Here is a 20,652-nt window from a genome sequence, read left to right on the forward strand (position 1 = left end):
AAATGAATAAGGGAAACAAGAATCTACACTCGTACTACCTCATGACATTACACCCACTTGGGTGATTTCCCTTGTAGCCAAAAACTTAGAAACCTACATTTTGCAAACTAAGTTAAATAAAGAAAATATTACATTAAAACTAACTGTTACATGCTAGAGGGGAATGCTGTTGCCACAACAAAGTAAATTCATATGATAGGATATGTTCTTAGCCACCTACCTTAGATGTTGCCCCAGCTCGCCTGTAGCCTTATGTGAGGAAAACTTCATCATTTGTTGCACTAATACAGATAGATACATAAGGTCCAAGATCGCTCTTATTTATAAGGGTGAGCTGGGCCATGATTGGTAGATTTCTGTTGCAGCAACTTAGAAACAGAAGATATAAGCTAGCGAGTGCTGATCCCTAACAGTTAAGATAGTTCATTCCAAGTCCCTAGGTGGCAGCCTAAGCCAAAGTAGTGACATCTGTTAACAAACTTTGAAAGTAGGTGGTTTTCTTGAGGTTCATTATGTCTCTCTGAGACTTCATCACATTCGGGTGTTTAAGGCGTGGCCTTACTGTTGGCATAGTTACAGTCTTTCTAATTATCTAAAACTGTGGCTTTCCCCAGGGTCATCATGAGATTCTTTTTCCAGTTTTGATATTCCTTGAAAATGTGTTGTGGTTTCTTCATAATTGATGCTACTTGGAATATCTCAGAACCTCCCATTGTAGCACTATTTTGCTGTCCAACCTAAAAGGAAATGAATGGGAGGTCAGCACCTTTTTCCTGGCCAAGGTGACATAATTCTTTCTTGTAAGTTTTTAAAGTGAAGTATTAGTTGTGTCTTCATGGTGTATTAATTATATGGTAAGAATTAAGGTATTTATGTTGTCATTTTTATCTCCCATTATATCTGGGGTACTAAGGCAAAACCCGATATTTAAAAAAATTGAACTTTCGGTTTTAATACCAATATGGCAGATTTTGTGAAGAAGATTATGATCGTAAGTTACAATTTTCATGATGATCCGTATTGACAAGCAGTTTTAATATCAAGTTAAGCAAAGGTTCACCTATTCAATACACATTTATTGAAGATGTAGTAACTTTTCTCTGCATGTTTTGTACAACCTTATCAACTGTTGTTTTTAAATGTATATTTTGTTGTCAATGACTTAAGACAAATATTGGTTATAATGGATGAAGATGACCTCAAGTAGGTTGAAACTCGCCAATATGTTGTTTAAATAACTTACATCTTCAATAAATGTGTATTGAATAGATGGACTTACCAAGCTTGATAGCTGCAGTCGCTTAAGTGAGGCCAGTATCCAGTAATTGGGAGATAGTGGGTTCGAATCCCGCTGTTGGCAGCCGTGAAAATGGTTTTCCGTGGTTTCCCATTTTCACACCAGGCAAATGCTGGGGCTGTACCTTAAGGCCGCGGATGCTTCCTTCCCACTCCTAGCCCCTTCCCATCCCATCGTCGCCATAAGACATAAAGCAACTTGCACAAAAAAACAAAAAAAAAAAAGAAGAAGAAGAAGAAGAAGAAAATGGACCTTTGCTTAACTTGATATTGGAAGAGTAAGATGGCTAAGCCTGGTATGATTCTGATGCCTGTGGAATAATCTATTCCCAAGACAAATATTCCAATATGTTTAGTGCAGATATTGAGGCAACCAAGTGATTTGTTCCCTAGACTTGCTGAACAAATAAGAATAAAACTACTGAGCTCAATAGCTGCAGTCGCTCAAGTGCGGCCAGTATCCAGTATTCGGGAGATAGTGGGTTTGAACCCCACTGTCAGCAGCCCTGAAGATGGTTTTCTGTGGTTTACCATTTTCACGCCAGGCAAATGCTGGAGCTGTACCTCAATTAAGGCTATGGCTGCTTCCTTCCCACTCCTATTCCTCTCCGGTCCCATCGTCACCATAAGACCAATCTGTGTCGGTGCGACATAAAGCAGCTTGTAAAGAAAGAAGAATAAAACTTGTTCCTTCTTTTTATTACATTCACAAATGTATGCCACTTCAGTTTAGAAGCCTTTAAGTACAGTATGAATTTTAGCGAACTTGCCAGCTTTTAAAAATGCCTCCTGAAAAATCAAGTTCTTTGACATATTGAACTCTCCTTCAGCACCACGTATATTAGACCTCTCTCTCTGGAGTTTGACTTCATTTAAGATACCTTCAATGAAGAATAAATTCGAATTTCTAAAAACAATTTCTTGAAAAGCATTTATGGATATGTGTTTGCTGCTGTATAAAATAAATACAATTGGTTAATTAAACAGTGACCAAGTAGGAACAACATTGAATGCCTGAAAAGAAAGAAGCTGTAAGCAAGAGAATGAAGAAATACTGGCACCAAAGAAAACTGAAATCATGAAGAGTTATTTACGTGGTCCATAGTTGGCCACAGTCGATTATAAATGAATGAAAATAAAGAATTTAATTAACTGGGTTTCTATGTAATTGCATGCTGATTCTTTTACTTTTCCTTTCTCTTCCAACATCTATGCTGGTAAGTATAGAAGAAATATTTAGTGTTCATTGTTGTTAGCATATTTCACATTTGCGAGTTATTATAGAAAATTTACCAGCTCTCTCGTAGATAATTTCTCCATAGTTGCAGACTCACCTTCACATAACGGTGCCACGTTAACTGCGGAGGCAAGGAATACTCTTTACGAAATGGGAATTGTCTAACGTTTTCTTTCTGCCTGAAAGAACCTTGGAGATTTTGACGAAGTTCCTTGATTAAGTAGGTAGCTAATGTTTTATGACAAGTAATCCTCTATGAATTTCCGCTCCTGGTACACCTCAGACCACAAAAAATGGATTACGGAATGCTCTTCTTCCGTGGTGCAAACAGATAGTGGTGCGGCAATCTTTACGTCACAACAGCGCAAGCTGTTTAGGTCTGATAATGCTGAAACCTACCACAGGTATAGACAACAGTGCCATGTAGCAGCTGGTGAGCACACAACGCCATAGAGCCAACCTAAAGACAATTAGAGCAAAATTACAGATATTTGTTGACTTGCCTAGGTAAATGTTTCTTTTACAGTCATTTTAGCCTCCAAAATAGACAAAACCGAGTTCAAGGTATTCTCCTTTGACAATGTGCAGAAAACATATGAACCAGTGGAGAAAAGCACAACTGTCACTGATGCTCAATATGTCCCATCCTCTACATTTTGATGTTATGTTAGTTAACTTTTCCAATGAAAAGGTAAGCTCTATTTATCATACTATGGTATGAAGCTTCTTATGGAAACTTTTAACATTTCCATGTCTCAATCTGATCTCGGCATAGAATTAAACATTATTCATCAAATAGCCTTGAATAGTGACTTTAGCCTGTAATTTATAAACAAACTTATAAACAGGATCAAACATAAACCGAAGTCAAACCTAATTAGAGAATCAAAACCACAGAAGAAATTTGCTAATTTTACCTATATCAATCAATAGTAGCATTCATCATATCACTAATCCCTTAAAAAAAGTAATATCCAGGCAGCATTCAAAACTTCAAACAATAATTCTCGTTGAATTCATAATCCTAACTTGTTAAAATTTGTGTGTTCAGGTGTATATCTGGAGCATATGAATGCTATTAAGCATAACAGATTTTCTGCTATGAGTCTACATGTTAAAGAATTCAACCACCATTTTTCCAACGTCCAACAAGAACTAGATATTATTTATTTTAATCAGAAAGGTCCTCTTCTCAACATCTTTTATTTCTCTCGATCAATTTACTAATCCCACTTTTAACATTAATGAAATTTCTGACAACACTAATGCTCTCTTAGAATCAATAATTCCTGTAGTATCCAAACGCTATGATAAAAAATTCAACACACATCACACGAATGATCCTCCAAATAGCCCCACTCTTCCCTCTCTCCTTTCTCCCTCTTCCCAATTCCTCTCACTTCCTCTCCCTTCCTCTAACCCCCCCTCCCATGCAATAGTGAACCTAAGCTACTGCTGACACTGAGCTCTTGAAGCTGCACAAGGTGTACCATCGGAATTTCAAGGGGTAAGCTTTTCTCCTTGTTTCATCCAAGTCTTCATGACAATTTCACATTGATCCGTATAAGATCATTCCTTTTCTTTTCTAGATAATATCCCCCATATTGCCCTTACGGAGAGACTAGACTTAATTTCTTAAACATCAGGTCTAAACATTGGTCTAATACGGCAACATTGTATTTTTAAAAAGGAGATTGATCCAAGTACTTCTATCACATGTACAGCACACAGCATATTTTGAAATGTTTTCAGTGGAGTATATAGTTGAAACTCATTATTCAAGCTCAACACTGTTCATTTAACACAGCAGTTTTGGTGTTCACGAGGAGTGTATTTTAACGTCCTCACCTTCTTATATCCATGTTCACAATTTACTCTTTTTATGAGCATTAGTCGACAATGATAGATTAGGCGTAATGGCATTTTTAATTAACAAGTGTTCATTAAGGTAAAAATATCCTTGTATATGGACCATACTGAATATTTTAATTGTGTATGTATGTGTGGTTTTGCAACCATGTTTGTGGTCAGAGCTTTTTAAGATTCAATTCTATTTGGCGTTAGTATTAACACATTCAATTTCAATTACACTATGTCCCTCTTTTAAACTGTCTTGATATGAATAGCAGAAGATGGCAGCTTACATCGGCCGAAACTAGTCATAGTAAAAATTATTGTATCGATCAGGTTGTTTAATAAAACTTTTATTAAGAGAATAAGTCATATCCATCAAAACGGACCTAATGATGAAATTCATTGCTTGTAGGATTTCTTTCTTGCAAAAGAAAAAATGGCATTTGTTGAAATGGAAGACAGGTTTCCCAGCAAGGTTTAAATTTTGGACTGGGAAGATTTAGGAGTAAGGAAACAAGCTGCTTGACTAAGTGGCATGTCCAGAGCTGTCAGTTGGGAGAAGGCATGGAAGGACATTAGTAGACAGATAAGCTTGAATGGAGTTTTAAAAAGAAAAGATCATAATACGGAAATAAAGTTGCAATTCAAAGGGACAAATAGGGGCTTCATTTATTGTCGGTGTAGTTAGAGATTGAAATAATAATTTACCAAGGGATATATTCAATCAGTTTCCAATTTTTATGAAACCATTTAAGAAAAGACCAGGCAAAGAAATGATAGGGAAAATATGCCACCTGGGTGATAGTTATAAATGTGGATAGGTATTGATTGATTGATTGATTGATTGATTGATTGATTGATTGATTGATGCAGTTTATGTTCCATACAGCATCCTAAATCACACTGCCCTAAAACGACCTCATCAGTGCTGTCGAAACACTCAAAAAATATATTGCCTCGTAGATTTGAGAGGATAGGCAGTTTCTTTTCAGCAAGTACTTGGTCCTGTAGAAGAATATTGAAGACACTTTCGGGTGTGTGATTAAGTAAGAAATAGCCTTTATTGAGCCAAAGTCCTTTATGTCAGGGAAAGTTGTAGCTGTTTTGCTCGATGGCCTTTCACTTGGAAGGGTTGTTTCACACTTGACACAGGTGATACCTTTGTTTAGTTGCTTGTCAATGTACCCTACTAGATGGTAAACCAAGCATTGTTTAAAAATGTTGTCTTCATATGGAAGGGAAAGATCATTCTCTCAGTCTGCTATCACCCCTTTGCTTCTAATTTTGCCCTCCACAGACAACTATATAATATACCTGTTGGCCTTGTTTGACACTTCTTAAACATAGTGTATATCATTAACTTACTGAGGAAATTCAGCTTTCATGTACAGTTCAAAATAGAACTAGGATAGAATATCAGTACCGGTAGCAACTTTTTTTCTCTAGCAATGTTACTTTCTTTGTCTCTCTGTTTTAGTAGCTTGCTCTGTGTTGTCACTATGTATCTAAGAAGATTTTTCACTTTGTGTTTGAGACCGGCAATAATTTTGCTGGCATTGGCCTCGCTAACTGCACTGTCGAAGGTACCAGTTACTATGACTGATGAACTAATTGCTGAAGTTTCATGATTTTGATTTGTCTGTTTTTTTGTGTGGTTTTTTTCCCCCCACAATATTCTTTGGGGGAGGTTTGTGTGCTTTTAGTTAATTATTTCTGCAAGTTTGGAAAAATATGTGGAGCTGCATCAGCTTCAAATTCCACCGTATTCTCTCCATTTTGACTTTCTTTCCTTCTATAACGAATGAGTCCATTTTAATCACAAAATCATCAGAGAAATGTTTGTCACATGCATAGTTTATTTTCTCCGAATGGCTTTAGTCCATTTAAATAAAATATCCTCAGCTTTTGGAGGTCTGAAAAAGTTTCTACCAGTTGTAAATGACTCGTATCCAGGGCAGGCGGTCACTCCCTCTACCTCTCACCCATCATAGTTAAATCTAGCTCTGTCATACATTATTATGATGAGTAATCCGTTATGGATAAGTGGTTGAAATGAAACAGCACAGCACTTGCACAATTTTGTTTGATGGACCTTACATGGTTATAATTCACTACTTCTCAAAAATTTAAGTACAATAAGTGTAAAGGCTTATAAATATTAAACACACAGACATCACCGTGAATTGTGGTAACACATATACTGCATATGTCTTTTATTAGTAATTTTTTGATCGCTTACAAAATTACAACACCAAGAAATAAGCACTAAATACAGTAATGATTCTCCAGCAACAGTCAACCACTTCGCAACCTGTCAGAGGACACAGCAAGTACCCATACTAAAGATATGGCTAAAGTGGAAGTCTCAGCACATGCTCTTGTATACACTATGACAGCGGTTCCCAACCTGGAGTATGCTGCAGACCATTCAGGTGTGCGCCAACAATAAACAGTAATGGTGGACGCTATCTATTTGTCCCTCACGACTTAATGCCAGTAACTTGTCATCTACTCGTTGCAAGCCACGCGCCTGTGCTTGATCTCAGCAGCCGAGGGCAGGCGGTCACTCCCTCTACCTCTCACCCATCATAGTTAAATCTAGCTCTGTCATACATTATTATGATGAGTAATCCGTTATGGATAAGTGGTTGAAAAACTGGATCTCTCAAAAACGGTTACCTGGCAGTGTGTAGTAGTCAGGTACCCAGTAGATCTGTTTCAGAGGGCACATCCCAGGACGTGGTTGTTATGCAGTTATGTGATAGTAGAAAAACTCACATTTCAAGTCATGGAACTGTTTAGAAGGAATGGGAATATTCAGATAAGTTCTTAAAATATCGATTTTCAGTTTTTGGGAAGGAGAGTTCTAATCCATTATGTATTGTATGTGGAGATGTTTTAAGTAGCGGTGCCATGAAATCCCCTTTACTTATGCACAAAAAGAAATGGACTCTGTTATGGAAGGTAAGAGAAGTAGAGGGAGACCAAGACGACGATGGTTAGACTCGGTTTCTAACGATTTGAAGATAAGAGGTATAGAACTAAATGAGGCCACAACACTAATTGCAAATCGAGGATTGTGGCGACGTTTAGTAAATTCTCAGAGGCTTGCAGACTGAACGCTGAAAAGCATAACAGTCTATAATGATAATGTATGTATGTACGTATGTATGTATGTATGTATGTATGTATGTATGTATGTATGTATGTATGTATGTATGTTATAACGACTTAAAAAAACCTATTTTAAAAATGCACGTTTCACCATTTCTAGTGTTGGGTAATAAAGACAGTGAAAATACAATTTAAGTCTCTTACAGAATTAGCTATCACATAATTAAGCACAGTAGAGACCACACAGTTACTGTGGATTTGATAGTTCTCTGTATAAAATATGATGTACAGAATATGTTAGGACAACCAAGCATGCAAAATTAATACAACAGTGTTCTCCCTAGGACCTTTTTAATGGGCCTACCACCCTGCCGTTTTTATAGACCACCCTGCTAACATAACCTAGATATGTGCTAGTTACATAATATTAATACATATTTCAGTCATTGGTTGCTCCAAATTAAAATGTAAATACTATAAAACTGTTTATTTAAATGATAAAATCATTATTCTCAGCATAATTGCATCCATTACATCAGCGTTTAAATGTTTAGCTTGACTATCACGCAGTGTTGTGCATGAGTGGTGTCTGGATTAGCGTGGAATCTCATGTGAGCACTCGATTCCGCATGACGTCACAAACCCATATGGAACGGGTGCCTAGCCCTGGTGTTACATGATTTTGACCGAACAGCAGAACACTGGCCGTTCAAATTACTCTGTTATGTTTGGTTCATGATAACACTAAAATAGTTCAATTTTGCAGTTAATTGTATACCTGTCTGATATTATTGTTAATGCCCTGAGGAGTATAAATTGAAATTTGTATTCACTTTAAAATTTTTTTTTTTTTTTTTTTAAACATAGTATTCCCTGCCCTGCTACCCATTTCTGCAACCCGCCTGACAAAAATTCCAGGAGGAACACAGCACAATCCCATTTTCAAATAACACAGTTTCACAATAAATTAAAGATATATTAGTCAATATTAAATAAGACAGTAATACAAACATTAAAAACTGTCACTTTTCTATTCAAGTTATGAAAGCACAGATGTTGCTGGCCTTGATGCTGCAAAGTATCTTAATGACAATAACAATTTTGAGGAAAATCGTTTACTGTGTTATGACTTGACTGAGCGAACTACAAGGGGAAGACATCCTGAATGTGATTTTTTAAGTTTTTTTTATGGAAAGGAAATTAGTTAAGCTAATTGTGGCATTTGCACTGAAGGTGGAAAGTCTGTCTGGCTGCTACGTAGGCCTTCATGAAATTGGCTTCCCATGTTGCGTGGAGCCATTGCTGTATTCATAGGCAAAGCATTGCATTAAAAAAAATTTAAGCCGAAACGTAACAAACTCCCAACTGTAGCACCTTGTTGAGGAGGTGGGTGGTATTCACTCCACATTGTTTCTGCACATCGAGGTAAGGTAGATTTCTGGGGGAAAAGTGCTCACACAATTATTAAAACTTTATTAACTATAGGTCTTTTTTAAAGAACACACTTTTCATCTTGCTTTGACTGGCTTTAAACTACAAGCTTGCCTTTATTTTGCGTACCATTCTCCATACTAAATTGAGTAGCTTTACTGTGGCTGCTTTTTCTTTCTTTTCTCTGTTTATATCGTATGCTGTTAGCTTATAATGTGAACTAATGGTTCTGTTTAACTTTTATACGTGTTAGAACGTTTTTGTCCTTGATATAAAAATAATGTTCTCCTTCGTTTCTTTTGGTGGGCTTGTGGTAATGGGTGACATTGTCACTGGTTTTTTTACACAGGCAGCTTCAGTTTGTGTCCTGGCCAATGTGTGTGGTATTTTTAAATGTAAAGCTATACACCTTGTGGTGTGGATTTGGCGTAAAGGTCCTGAAGGTCCTGTGGCTATGATCATGATATCAACAATCGTGTTAAACTACAAACTCACTTTCATTTTGCATACATCTTACATATTAAATTGAGCAGTTTTACTCTAGCTGTTTCTCCTTTCTTATCTGTTTATATCATATGCTGTTGGCTTGTTATTGGCAGGGATTTCTTGACTGGCTCAAATGCAATGTCGGCTTGTGACAATTTTTTGTTGGTAGGGCCTTCATCATCATCATTATCATCATCATCATTATCATCATCATCGTTAACCAACCAGTTCGCAGGTGTGGTATACAAACCCCTTCCATTTTGTTCTGTCCACGAACCATTCTTCGTTCACAATCCTGACCTCTCTCCTCTACATCCTTCTTCACTAAGTCTGTCCATTTTTCTCTAAGTCTGCCCATTGGTCTCTTTCCCCTGATTTCTCTTTCATACTCCTTTCTTGCAGACCTGTTGGCACTCATTCTTTTCACATGACCAAACCACTTCAGTCTTGCCTTTTGGATCTTCTGGAGTAAGGAGTCTTCTAGTCCTATGTCTTCTCTGACTTTTTCATTTCTGATTTTATCCCTCCTTGTCTTCTGGATCATTGTGCGTAGGAACTTCATTTCTGCTGCTTGGAGTTTCGAGTTGTCCTCTCTTGTTAATGTAGCAGTTTCCAGGCTGTATGAGGATAGGGGTGTAGTATGATTTATACAGTGTCATCTTGGTATTGAGTGGTACTTGTTTATCCCATAATAGCTGTCTTACTTGGAGGTAAAAATGTATTGCTTTGCTGATTCGACTGTTTACTTCATATTTAGGTAAGTTATCCTTGGACGTTATACTACCCAAGTACTTAAATTCTTTGACACTGTCCAGCTTAGTGCCATTTAGTATGATATCTGGCAGATTGTCACCCTTCTGTACCTTCAACACCACCGTTTTAGCCTTCTTGGTGTTTAATCCATATCTCTCCAACTCCTGACTCCACCCCTGCAGTCTCTTTTCTACATCTTTCTCTGAGTTACCCCAAATGACTACATCGTCTGCAAATGCAAATGCTTTTAAGTCTTGTTGCCCCTTTTCTTTTAGCGCCTTTAATATTGTATCCATTACAATGATAAATAATAGGGGCGACAAAGCACTACCTTGTTGTACTCCCCTTTTTGTCTCAAACCAGTCTGACAGTCCAGAACCGACTTGTATACAGCTTCTAGTTTTCTCGTAAAGCACCTTAACTTTTGAAATTAGACTGTCTCAAACTTCAAGCTTTCTCAGGCACTCCCAAATAAGCTCCCTTGGTATGCTGTCATAGGCCTTTTCGATGTCAAGGAACAGTAGATATAAAGGCTTCTCTTTTTCCCAATGTTTTTCCATCAGCATCCTGACGACAAATATAAGATCTGTTGTTGATCTTCCAGGCCTAAAGCCATATTGTTCCTCTTCTAAAAGTGGTTCTACAATTTCTCGTAGTCTATTGTGTATAATTTTTTCCAGAATTTTTCGTCCATGAGAGAGTAGAGTGATGTCACGGTAGTTGGTACAATTCCGTCTGCTGCCTTTCTTAAATATAGGTACAATTATACCTTTCTTCCAGTCTTCTGGGATGGTATTTTTTTGCCATACTACATTTAGGAGTCTATATAGCCATTCCATCTATTCCTGCAGCTATCCCTTTCTCTATACTTTTAAGGCTCTTCTCTATGTCCAGCCACGTGATTGGTGGCTCCATATTTTTACTGGGCTCTTCACTTTTTCCAGATTTTTCTCTGTTTTGAATTACATTTGATGCCTCTCCATTCAGAAGCTTGTCAAAGTAGGTCTTGAATTCTCCCCTGATTCCATCTTCCTCTCGTACTACTGATCCACTGTCCTGCTCTGTTACCTTGATGTCTTGTAGGTTATTTTGCTTGTTTTTAATTACTCTGTAAAGAAGTTTCTTGTTTCCTCTGCTGTCCTCTTCCAACTTTTCCACAAACTCACTCCATTTTTTCTCCTTCTCTTCTCTTACTATCCTCTTAGCTCTAAGTTTTTTTTGCGCTGTAGAGTTCCTGTAGTTTAGTTATTTCTTGGCCACCTGAATCTTGTGCATCTCTTTGCTTTTCTTTGTTTAGCATCTTTCCTGCCCATTGAATGTCGATATATGTTGGGCAGTATTAGACAAGCAACAGTTTGGAACTGGCCCTTTTCATTTTCAACATGGCAATGTACTCATTCATAAAACAAAGGTCGTAAGTGAGTGGTTCGTCAAAATGGAGGTGAATGGATTTGAACGACCACCTCAAAAGGCCTGACCTAAACCGAATTGAGCATCTGTTGGATAAGTTATAGTGCCAGTTAACAGCCAGATTAGACAGTCCACAACAGCTACAGAAGATTTGTTTACCATGTTGCAGGAGAAGTCATCCCTGTGTCATTTCCATATCACCACTACAACATTCACTGTTGAATGTGGTTTCTGAAACTGCCAGAAATCTCGCTGATTGAATGACATTGATAACCAAAGAGGTTTCCCCTTTCATCCTCACAAAGCTTTCGTCGTATGTCTATTTTGATCACTATAGCTAATAAGCATTTTATCATTCAGTGATCATATTTGATGTGGAGTTTAAGATTTATTAGCCCCTCATGCCATGTCGCTATAGCGGATTCGCATGCTGTCAAGTAAACCCACGACGTTTGCCTTTTACTATATTACGCAGGCATTGTACAACTTGCACTTTTTTTGTTTGTTTGTTGCAAAATGTACATTTGTCCTTCTAGTAAACAATATCTTAACATTACCAATAAAAGTTACCACAATTTGCAGAATTTATAAAAAGTGTAAAGGTATGTGAAGTTAAAATTCCGTCCCATGTAAATACTGATCGCTACGTTCAATATTTTATAAAATCACATACATCAGGTTTACAACAAAGAAATTTGTAGAGGTTATTAAGTATCATCTAGACGTTATTATATATAAATCTCAATTTGTTTAGATGGTAAGATTCATATATATGTTAAAAAGAAATGTACAAATGTAAACACGTAACACCTGGAATGGGCCGTATGCAAGCTAGTTCGCTGGAAAAATGAAATTCTGTAAAAGAGTAGCATACACTGCTGGAGACAAGTTAACTATCCAGATTTTGCGCTGTTCCTACCCATTCTTTCCTTAAATTTTACTTTTGTTTTTTTTTGTTTGTATCTAGAAATCTATGAAAATGGGGCTAGCATGTGGTTGTAGTCTTTATTTCTTGAATTCGCAAACTTGACATAAGATTAGAATGGTATTTTTCTTGTATACAGCAGGTGACAAACCAGTATTTCAGTGTGAACTATGTCCTACTACTTGTGGGCGCAAGACTGATCTTCGTATCCATGTGCAGAAACTGCACACCTCGGATAAACCCCTGAAGTGTAAACGTTGCGGCAAGTCATTCCCCGACAGATATACATACAAGGTGAGTAATCATTATTCATCGGAGGTCATATGTAGGAATTCTTTCTTAGAGCAGGATTTTATGGCAGTTTGATCTAATTTAACTTTACAGGTTAATACAGAGGTATGAAATTTTTGATCTAATGTAATTCTACTGATTAATACAGAGGTATAAAATTGTTAAGGGTTATAAATTTCATGTTGTTGGTCCGTATTGAACTGAGAATAACATATGAGTAAACAGCACAGTAAAGGTTTCCACCTATTCAATACAAAATATATTCACATTATTTTAAAGTTACATGGAATTAGTTTCGACCCATCTAGGGGTCATCATCAACAACATCAAAGCAAAGATCACTCTTGATGAAATCCTAAGAACATGTTAATTTTAACAGTAAGATTATTATGGAATAACAAGTGAATGTGGTAAATGAAAAGAGATGTTAGTATGGGACAGGTGAGTAATAGCTAATAAATATACAAGGAATATACATAAGAGGTTTGGAACAAAGTATAAAAGGGGCTTAGTGTTGTAAAGAATTAATCATGGAAAACAGTAAGTCCTTATAATGAAGAATGCAATGTGAAATGACACATGATAGGAAGATACACACACCGACTGCGCACTCAAATGGGTTCGCACAGTTCTCGATTTCGAAAGAACTCGCGACCCCATATGGGGACGTGACGTTCAGAAACTTGACTACTCTCACGTACCCAAATGGGGTCGCTGGCACTCAACATGTTACTTTTAAGTACCCCTATTTTGAGAAATTGCAGGACCTTATTGTCCTAGAAAAATATGATAGGGGGAGAAAAGGAGTATAAAACACAGAGTGTTCCACTTGAAAACTGCACAGAAAGCAAGAGAGGGTTTGAAAGAAGACAAACATTTAGCCGATGAAACACATTATATGTAATGAGTTTTGGTCTTGAAAAGGCCTTACGATTTCCAAAACTGACGTCTGTTGCAAATTATAAGAGAAATATGTATGTGTACAATTTTGGTAGTCACCCATACAATGCGAAGAATGGCCATATGTTTATGTGGGATGAAACCGAAGGGGGGAAGAATTGGCTACTTGTGTAGTAAACCATCTTGGAGCAAATGTCAAGGACCATGAAAGGGTTATTTTGTATTCAGATTATTGTGGGGGACAAAATCGAAATATTAAAATGGTTCTACGTCTCCTGAAGTATGTTAACAACTCAAACAATAGGACCAAAATTATTGTTCACAAATTTCTTGAATTGGGACAGTCCTATCTTCCTATATATTCGGATTATGGGTTAGTTAAAAAGAAAGTAGACCAGCAACTAGACATTTCTTCGTTTGATAATTGGCTGGATATAGTGAAAAGTGCTAGAAGGAAGCCATTTTCAGGTGACTGTGATGCAACATGAAGATTTCTTATCTATTCAGTTATTCTTGAAAATTGTTCAATGATACGGAAAAGAACTTTTCACAGAAAGAATATAAGCTGGTTGAAAATAAAGTCGTCACGATTTGAGAGGAGAAAGTTCTTCACAATTAAATTTAAAGAAAGACAAAACGGTGACATTGATGTCTTCGATGTCTCAAAAAGAGTCGGGGTTATTCATTGAGTGCTCTTGCCTTTGTTGGGGAAGAGAATCTGTGTACAACGAGAAGACCCGTAACAGAAAAGAAGAAAAAGGATATACAGTATTGGATTTTATACCTTTCATTTCTTCAAATCGACATACTTTCTTCAAAAGTTTGCCTGTAACTGTAAACACCAAGTTAGGACAAAAACACCATGCAAGTAACAATGAAGAAGATGATGGTGATGATGAACCTCTTTATGACTAATTTTTTTAAGCAGTGTATTCTCATTTCTAGTTCAACTGAGATGTCAAACCTGGAAGGATTGTAATTTTCAGTGCAGAACCATTGTAAGTCCATTTAATTGTTTTGTTTTATAATAATTGCATAATAACATCATCTAAAACTCAATATTTTTAGTAATAAAATATATGTTCGTTACTTATATAAGTAACTATCTCAGAAATAAAACTGTGTAGTTCACACTTTTTATTTTTACAAATTCCTGTTTAGCTCCTAATCATGTTTTGGACTTCTGCTCTGCACACCACAGATTTTACCTCTGTTTGCTAACATTTTTAACAATATAGGTTATTTAAAATCCTTTCCAATCTTTTTAACAATAAGGAAGGAAAGAGAAGATGAGTCCCAGTTTCTCTAAGAGAGATTACAGGTCGACAACTCCCGGCCATTCCTTAATACAGTAACAGTGCAACATGACCTTCAAAATGTAAAAACTCTGTTTAAGTATTTTCATTACATTTATTAGCAATAAACTGTACATTAAAGTAAGCATATGCTATATTATCGATGTTATAGGTGAACAGATACCATGGTTTTACTTTATTAGCAATAAGTACTATTATGAGGGGCCGTTGACCTGGATTTTGGACCCCTTTAGCCAACAAGCCTCCTCGATTCAGGATTGTGCATTAGAAGTGGTCCCTTGGTCAGTAATACTATTTTTTATATTAGTTTTTGGATCGGATCCACTGATTGTTTTAAATTCATATCCCTCCATTCATTCTTCATGACTTTTTATTTTAGTCAGTTGATGATTTTGACCTAGATGTTAGGCCCCTTTAAAGAACAAGCATCATCATCATGTTCCTAGCAGTAGGCTAGTGCTCGACTTCAACCAGCTATTAATCCATATGTTCGATAGGCTCACTTGATATTTTTGTTGTTGTGACTTTGATGCGTATGAGAATGGATGAAAGAAGTGAAAATAATGTGAGAGAAGAAAGTTTCTTTGCAGAAAGTGATTGAGTTAAAGTGTCAACTATTTTGCACACTATAACCCTGCTTGTTTTTTTTTTTAATTTTTTATTGTATGTGCTCTTAAAATCTCTTTTGAGATGAACTAGCAAAATCTTGGTTTCCTACCCCCTGTGGGTGGGGTGGGGTCGGTTGTGGGATAGAATAACACCCACGGTATCCCGTGCCTGTTGTAAGAGGCAACTAAAAGGGGCTCCAGGGGCTCTCAGCATGGGAGCGTGGGTTGGCGACCATGGGTCCCGAGCTGAGTTCTGGCATTACTGCCACTTACTTGTGCCAGGCTCCTCACTTTCATCTATCCTATCTATCCAACCTCCCTTGTTCAACTCTTGTTCTTTTCCGACCCTGACGGTATTAGGTTGCGAGGCCTACAGTGCCTTTCATTTTCACGCACTCTGTGGCCCTTGCCTTTCTTTGGCCGATGCCTTCATTTTTCGAAGTGTCGGATCCCTTCCATTTTTCTATCTGATTAGTATTATATAGAGGATGGTTGCCTAGTTGTACTTCCTCTTACAACAATAATCATCACCACCACCATCTTAGTTTACTGGTGGTAGAAGCCAAGATTTTAAAGGATAGCTGGGGTCTCCTAGTAGATCTGCACCGAGCTCGATAGCTGCAGTCGCTTAAGTGCGGCCAGTATCCAGTAATCGGGAGATAGTGGGTTCGAGCCCCACTGTTGGCAGCCCTGAAGATGGTTTTCCGTGGTTTCCCATTTTCACACCAGGCAAATGCCGGGGCTATACCTTAATTAAGGCCACGGCCGCTTCCGTCCACTTCCTAGACCTTTCCTATCCCATCGTCGCCATAAGACATATCTGCGTTGGTGCGATGTTAAACAAAAATAGTAGATCTGCACTAAGGAAAAACAACGATACTGTGTATCACTACCAACCCGTGGTGTGCAATTTGAAGCTGCTGTTTTGAGGTTATGCTTCATTCCATCCTATCAAGCAAATACTCAAATGTTCTGTAACCTAACCTAAATCTCTCATTGTAATCATATGTTTGTTACAAGTCAGTACAGGCTGTTTTTGGCCTGACATTTATTGAACGGTGAATACATACACTTGTTCCTCATCATTATTTGATTCAGTGTCGACCATTTCATCGATCTTCACGATTTTATGCCAAAATATTAAAATACCACTCACTTTGTTTTCACGAATAATATGGATTATGAATCACAATACACTCATGGAAATAATCCCAATAATATGTGTAGTCATGTTGTTTATGAAACAATTTACTAATATTATTAGGAATATCTTCGTAAACTGGGGTTACTTTGTGACTGTTTTGACGATTTCTTCAATATAATCAGAATAATATCATTATGTATTAAGGTTTTTCTATATTGTCGTATGCTTCCATCCTTTATTCATGTTTTGAAATAAATTTTATATGTGTATTCACATTTAATATTTCAAAAAGAACTTGTCACAGTGTTACCCCGTTAGGTGGGGTTACTTTGTGACACCATCTTTTTACCATTGTATTTCCACGTTTGGTGCAGATGTCACAAAGTTACCCCCATTAAGTCGTTACTTAAGACTCTGACTAAATATAAAAGAGAATCTCTTTCATAACCATGATAATACAACACACTGTATATTTTTTAAACCCTCAGATATAACCACTTGAAATATCTGCATCATTCAAGAGTGAATAATTTACAAACTGTTTACTATTTGCTGTGTTTTGTGAGTTCTGGAATATCATAGATTTCAAGTTTTCTCCTCTGTATGGTTGGACTAATTTTACACCATATTTTGTCATCTTCATACTATATTTCATCCTTGATATCTGCCCACTTCACGGTGCTATCCATAGCACTGACAACTGCACCTTGATTGTATACTTTTGTTACGATTCCTGGACAGTACATTTACGTGTGTCCCAACAATCTTATCATCGGATTCCAAGATACGATTTTCTTGAGTAGGAAGTTCTTCAGAGTCAATTAAATTCTTCTCCATGCAATGAGTTGTCTTTTGACTCAGTACAGATGTCATCATTGTCATTTTTACTTGAATTCTCGTTTCGGGTGTCTTTAATGTTCTTTGAGGGATAGTTCCCGTCGGTGCCACTACAACTAGGAATTTCATCTACAGTGTCAAAATCTGAAGCTGTCATACCTCTTCCAGATGGCACATCTATAAATCTCCCTATTCTTCAGCCATTATTTGTTACTTACCTCTTTTGAGATTCAGGTGTTCAATGAAACTTACTTACAGCTTGTTTCACAGCATCACTTTCTACATCCATTGCCCTGTTATACATGTGCTTCAACACTTCTTCCTGGCTTAGAGGGCAAATACTACATTTCCTGTATCAAGAACGTAGATTATTCAGACCATTTTCAACTAGTTCTCAATTAGATCTTAACAAGAGATGGACATTCTTGCTTCAGAAATATAGTGGAACATCGTTTACAGACTCCATGTTACTAAAAAAGGCAATTTTAGAACACTGGGGTTACTTTGTGGCAGAGTCATTGTTGTCATAAAGTTACCCCTTAAACTTCTCCTCTTTATTTTATTTTAACACAAATAACTGAAAGAAAGCTCAAAGCGACATGAGAATCGTGCATTTTTATCAGGAAACATGAAATTAAGATTTCCACTAACTTTGATGTGTGTACCTCATTAACATTTTCTGTTGCTGACAAAAGTTTCCCGCTATTCACAAAATCACGTGCTCAGTACAATACAACAAAAGCATACCTGCCAACTTTCCCGATTTAGGCGGGAGACTCCCGATTTTCGACAGCTTTTCCCGCCTTCCGATTATTAACGAGTTTCGTCAAGTGTTCGTACTTGTAAAATATCTACATTATTGTCCAGGGTTACATGTTTATATTTTAAATTTTTTCTAGTGTATCGCCGAACAGGTTTTCGGCACTTCCCTCAGGGTCAGTCACTGAGCTTTCAGGCAGGAATCGAAACTGCTCCTTCTTAACACAAATTTAGTATTTTAATATTATCGTACGGTATACGACTATGTTATCGAGTCCGACTCGTTGGCTGAATGGTCAGCGTACTGACCTTCGGTTCAGAGGGTCCCGGGTTCGATTCCCGGCCGGGTCGGGGATTTTAATCGCTTCTGATTAATTCTTCTGGCTCGGGGACTGGGTGTTTGTGTCCGTCCCAACACTCTCCTCTTCATATTCACGCAACACACTACACTACCAACCACCACAGAAACACGCAATAGTGATTACATCCCTCCATAGAGGGTTGGCGTCAGGAAGGGCATCCGGCCGTAAAACAGGGCCAAATCCACATGTGCGACACAGATCGCACCCGCGACCTCACAGGTGTGGGAAAAGCGGTAGGAAAAGAAGAAAGAAAAGAAGATACGACTATGTTATCGAGACCAGAACAGATGTTGCATCTTACATACATAAAGCCATTGGAGGTTTTGGGATTGCCTATTACTGTTTTGGTCCTATGATAAGACGGGGAATTTCACGTTTTTGTGTTAAAATGTTATAAAAACCGCAGTTGTTTTATTTGCGCATGTTAAAAAAACTCTGTATCATTTTGCACTTGTACTGACTTGTATAGCGAGCGTGCTTTCCCGCTGAACTCAAGAGCGTGAATAACCGTAATTTTGGAAGTTTTAATGTTATTTTTTCTCTTTCCAATTTGATTGTGATTAGTGACGAGCAGAATTGATTATAATGCATTCCAGAACTTGAGAATCGATACTTAAATCATTCAAAACCATATTCTCGAGTACAACCTAACCTTTAAAAGTCGATGTACAAGTGTTAAAAGGTTTCCATAAACTGACTGCGAACAGTATACTGGTGACCAAATTACAATGGAAGATTAAAAAAAAAAAAGGGATTTTGCCATCATGTTGGGCGCTCTTTTATCCAACGTGCTTTATTTCATTAGATTAGAGAATTGAAAACAACTTGTGGTCGATTGTTGTTTGGCTTGGCATTCCGGGTACCGCTATTAGATTTTTCGGAGAGTGTGTCAGATCAAAGTTGCTGAACTGAAAGAAGTTTTCACAGGAAACTGATCAAGTTTCCCCGGTAAAACTGAATGTAAAGTTTCGAGATTTTTAAGTCGCATACCAGTAATTAATGTCTGAAGCTGGCCCCGCGGTCGAACTTGCCTGCCTTTCACCTAGAGGGCCCGGGTTCGATTGCCGGCCAGGGCAGGCATTTTTACCTGGATATGAGGGCTGGTTCCAGGTTCATTCATTGTACGATTACCTTTAATTGAGGAGCTATTTAAGGTGAGATGGTGACCCCGGTCTAGAGAGCCAGGAATAACAGCCGAGAGGATTTGTCACACTGACCATGCATCACCTCGTAATCTGCAGGCCTTCAGACCGAGCAGCGGTCGCTTGATAGGCAGAAGGGTCATTGGGGCTGTAGTTTGGTTTGGTTTAGGGGTGTTCGTGAGATCATAAGTATACTTTTTTATTTTTTTAAAATGTTTAGCCAGATTGTTGATGGTTCATTCGTATTCGTTCCCGGATTTTCTGTTTTCCCGTGTGGTACGTTTTTTCTTTTTTCTTTTCCGTGGTCCCTCCAAAAATGGAGAATCGAGGTTCCACTGTACATATAAAGTGCATATTCAGACATATTTTTCTTGATCGATTATCTACGATTTCTGAACGAAATGAAAAGTCTAATGAACTCTGTATGTTGTACATCCCTTGGCAACATAAGAAGCCTTCCCTGATTAAGGAAAAAGCTTTCAGTGTTGCAATACAAGCAGGTAGATGGATAATGACGCTTCTCAGAATAGCTATTTCCTTCTTTCTGACATTCCTCTTTCCTTCTCCTTACAGTAGCCTCCAGAGGTTTACTTAAACAAGTGCGTTCATCTGTTAACTTGCTCTTCGTCTACTGCAGTGTTTCACCAGATTAAACTGAAAAAATGCCTAAAGATTTTGCCAAAAGAATGGTCTGAGCAGTCAGTCCCAGTGTTCAAGTATTACCCACTTACATACGTCGACATAGAACAATCATTTTCAGCATATAAATTAATTCTGGCTGACAACA

The 20,652-nt window shown here is 37.5% G+C and overlaps 1 protein-coding gene across 8 annotated transcripts in view; it reads left to right on the top strand.

The window, feature by feature from the left end:
• Positions 1-20,652, top strand: part of LOC136873912 (transcriptional repressor CTCF) — a 393,845-nt gene that overhangs the window by 248,034 nt on the left and 125,159 nt on the right. For all 8 annotated transcript variants that reach the window (XM_067147244.2, XM_067147245.2, XM_067147243.2 and 5 more), the window contains one exon: positions 12,646-12,800. In XM_067147244.2, the coding sequence (XP_067003345.1) occupies positions 12,646-12,800 (155 nt within the window). The remainder of the gene's footprint in view (positions 1-12,645; positions 12,801-20,652) is intronic.

This window comes from Anabrus simplex, chromosome 5, assembly GCF_040414725.1.
Source record: "Anabrus simplex isolate iqAnaSimp1 chromosome 5, ASM4041472v1, whole genome shotgun sequence".
Taxonomy (NCBI): domain Eukaryota; kingdom Metazoa; phylum Arthropoda; class Insecta; order Orthoptera; family Tettigoniidae; genus Anabrus; species Anabrus simplex.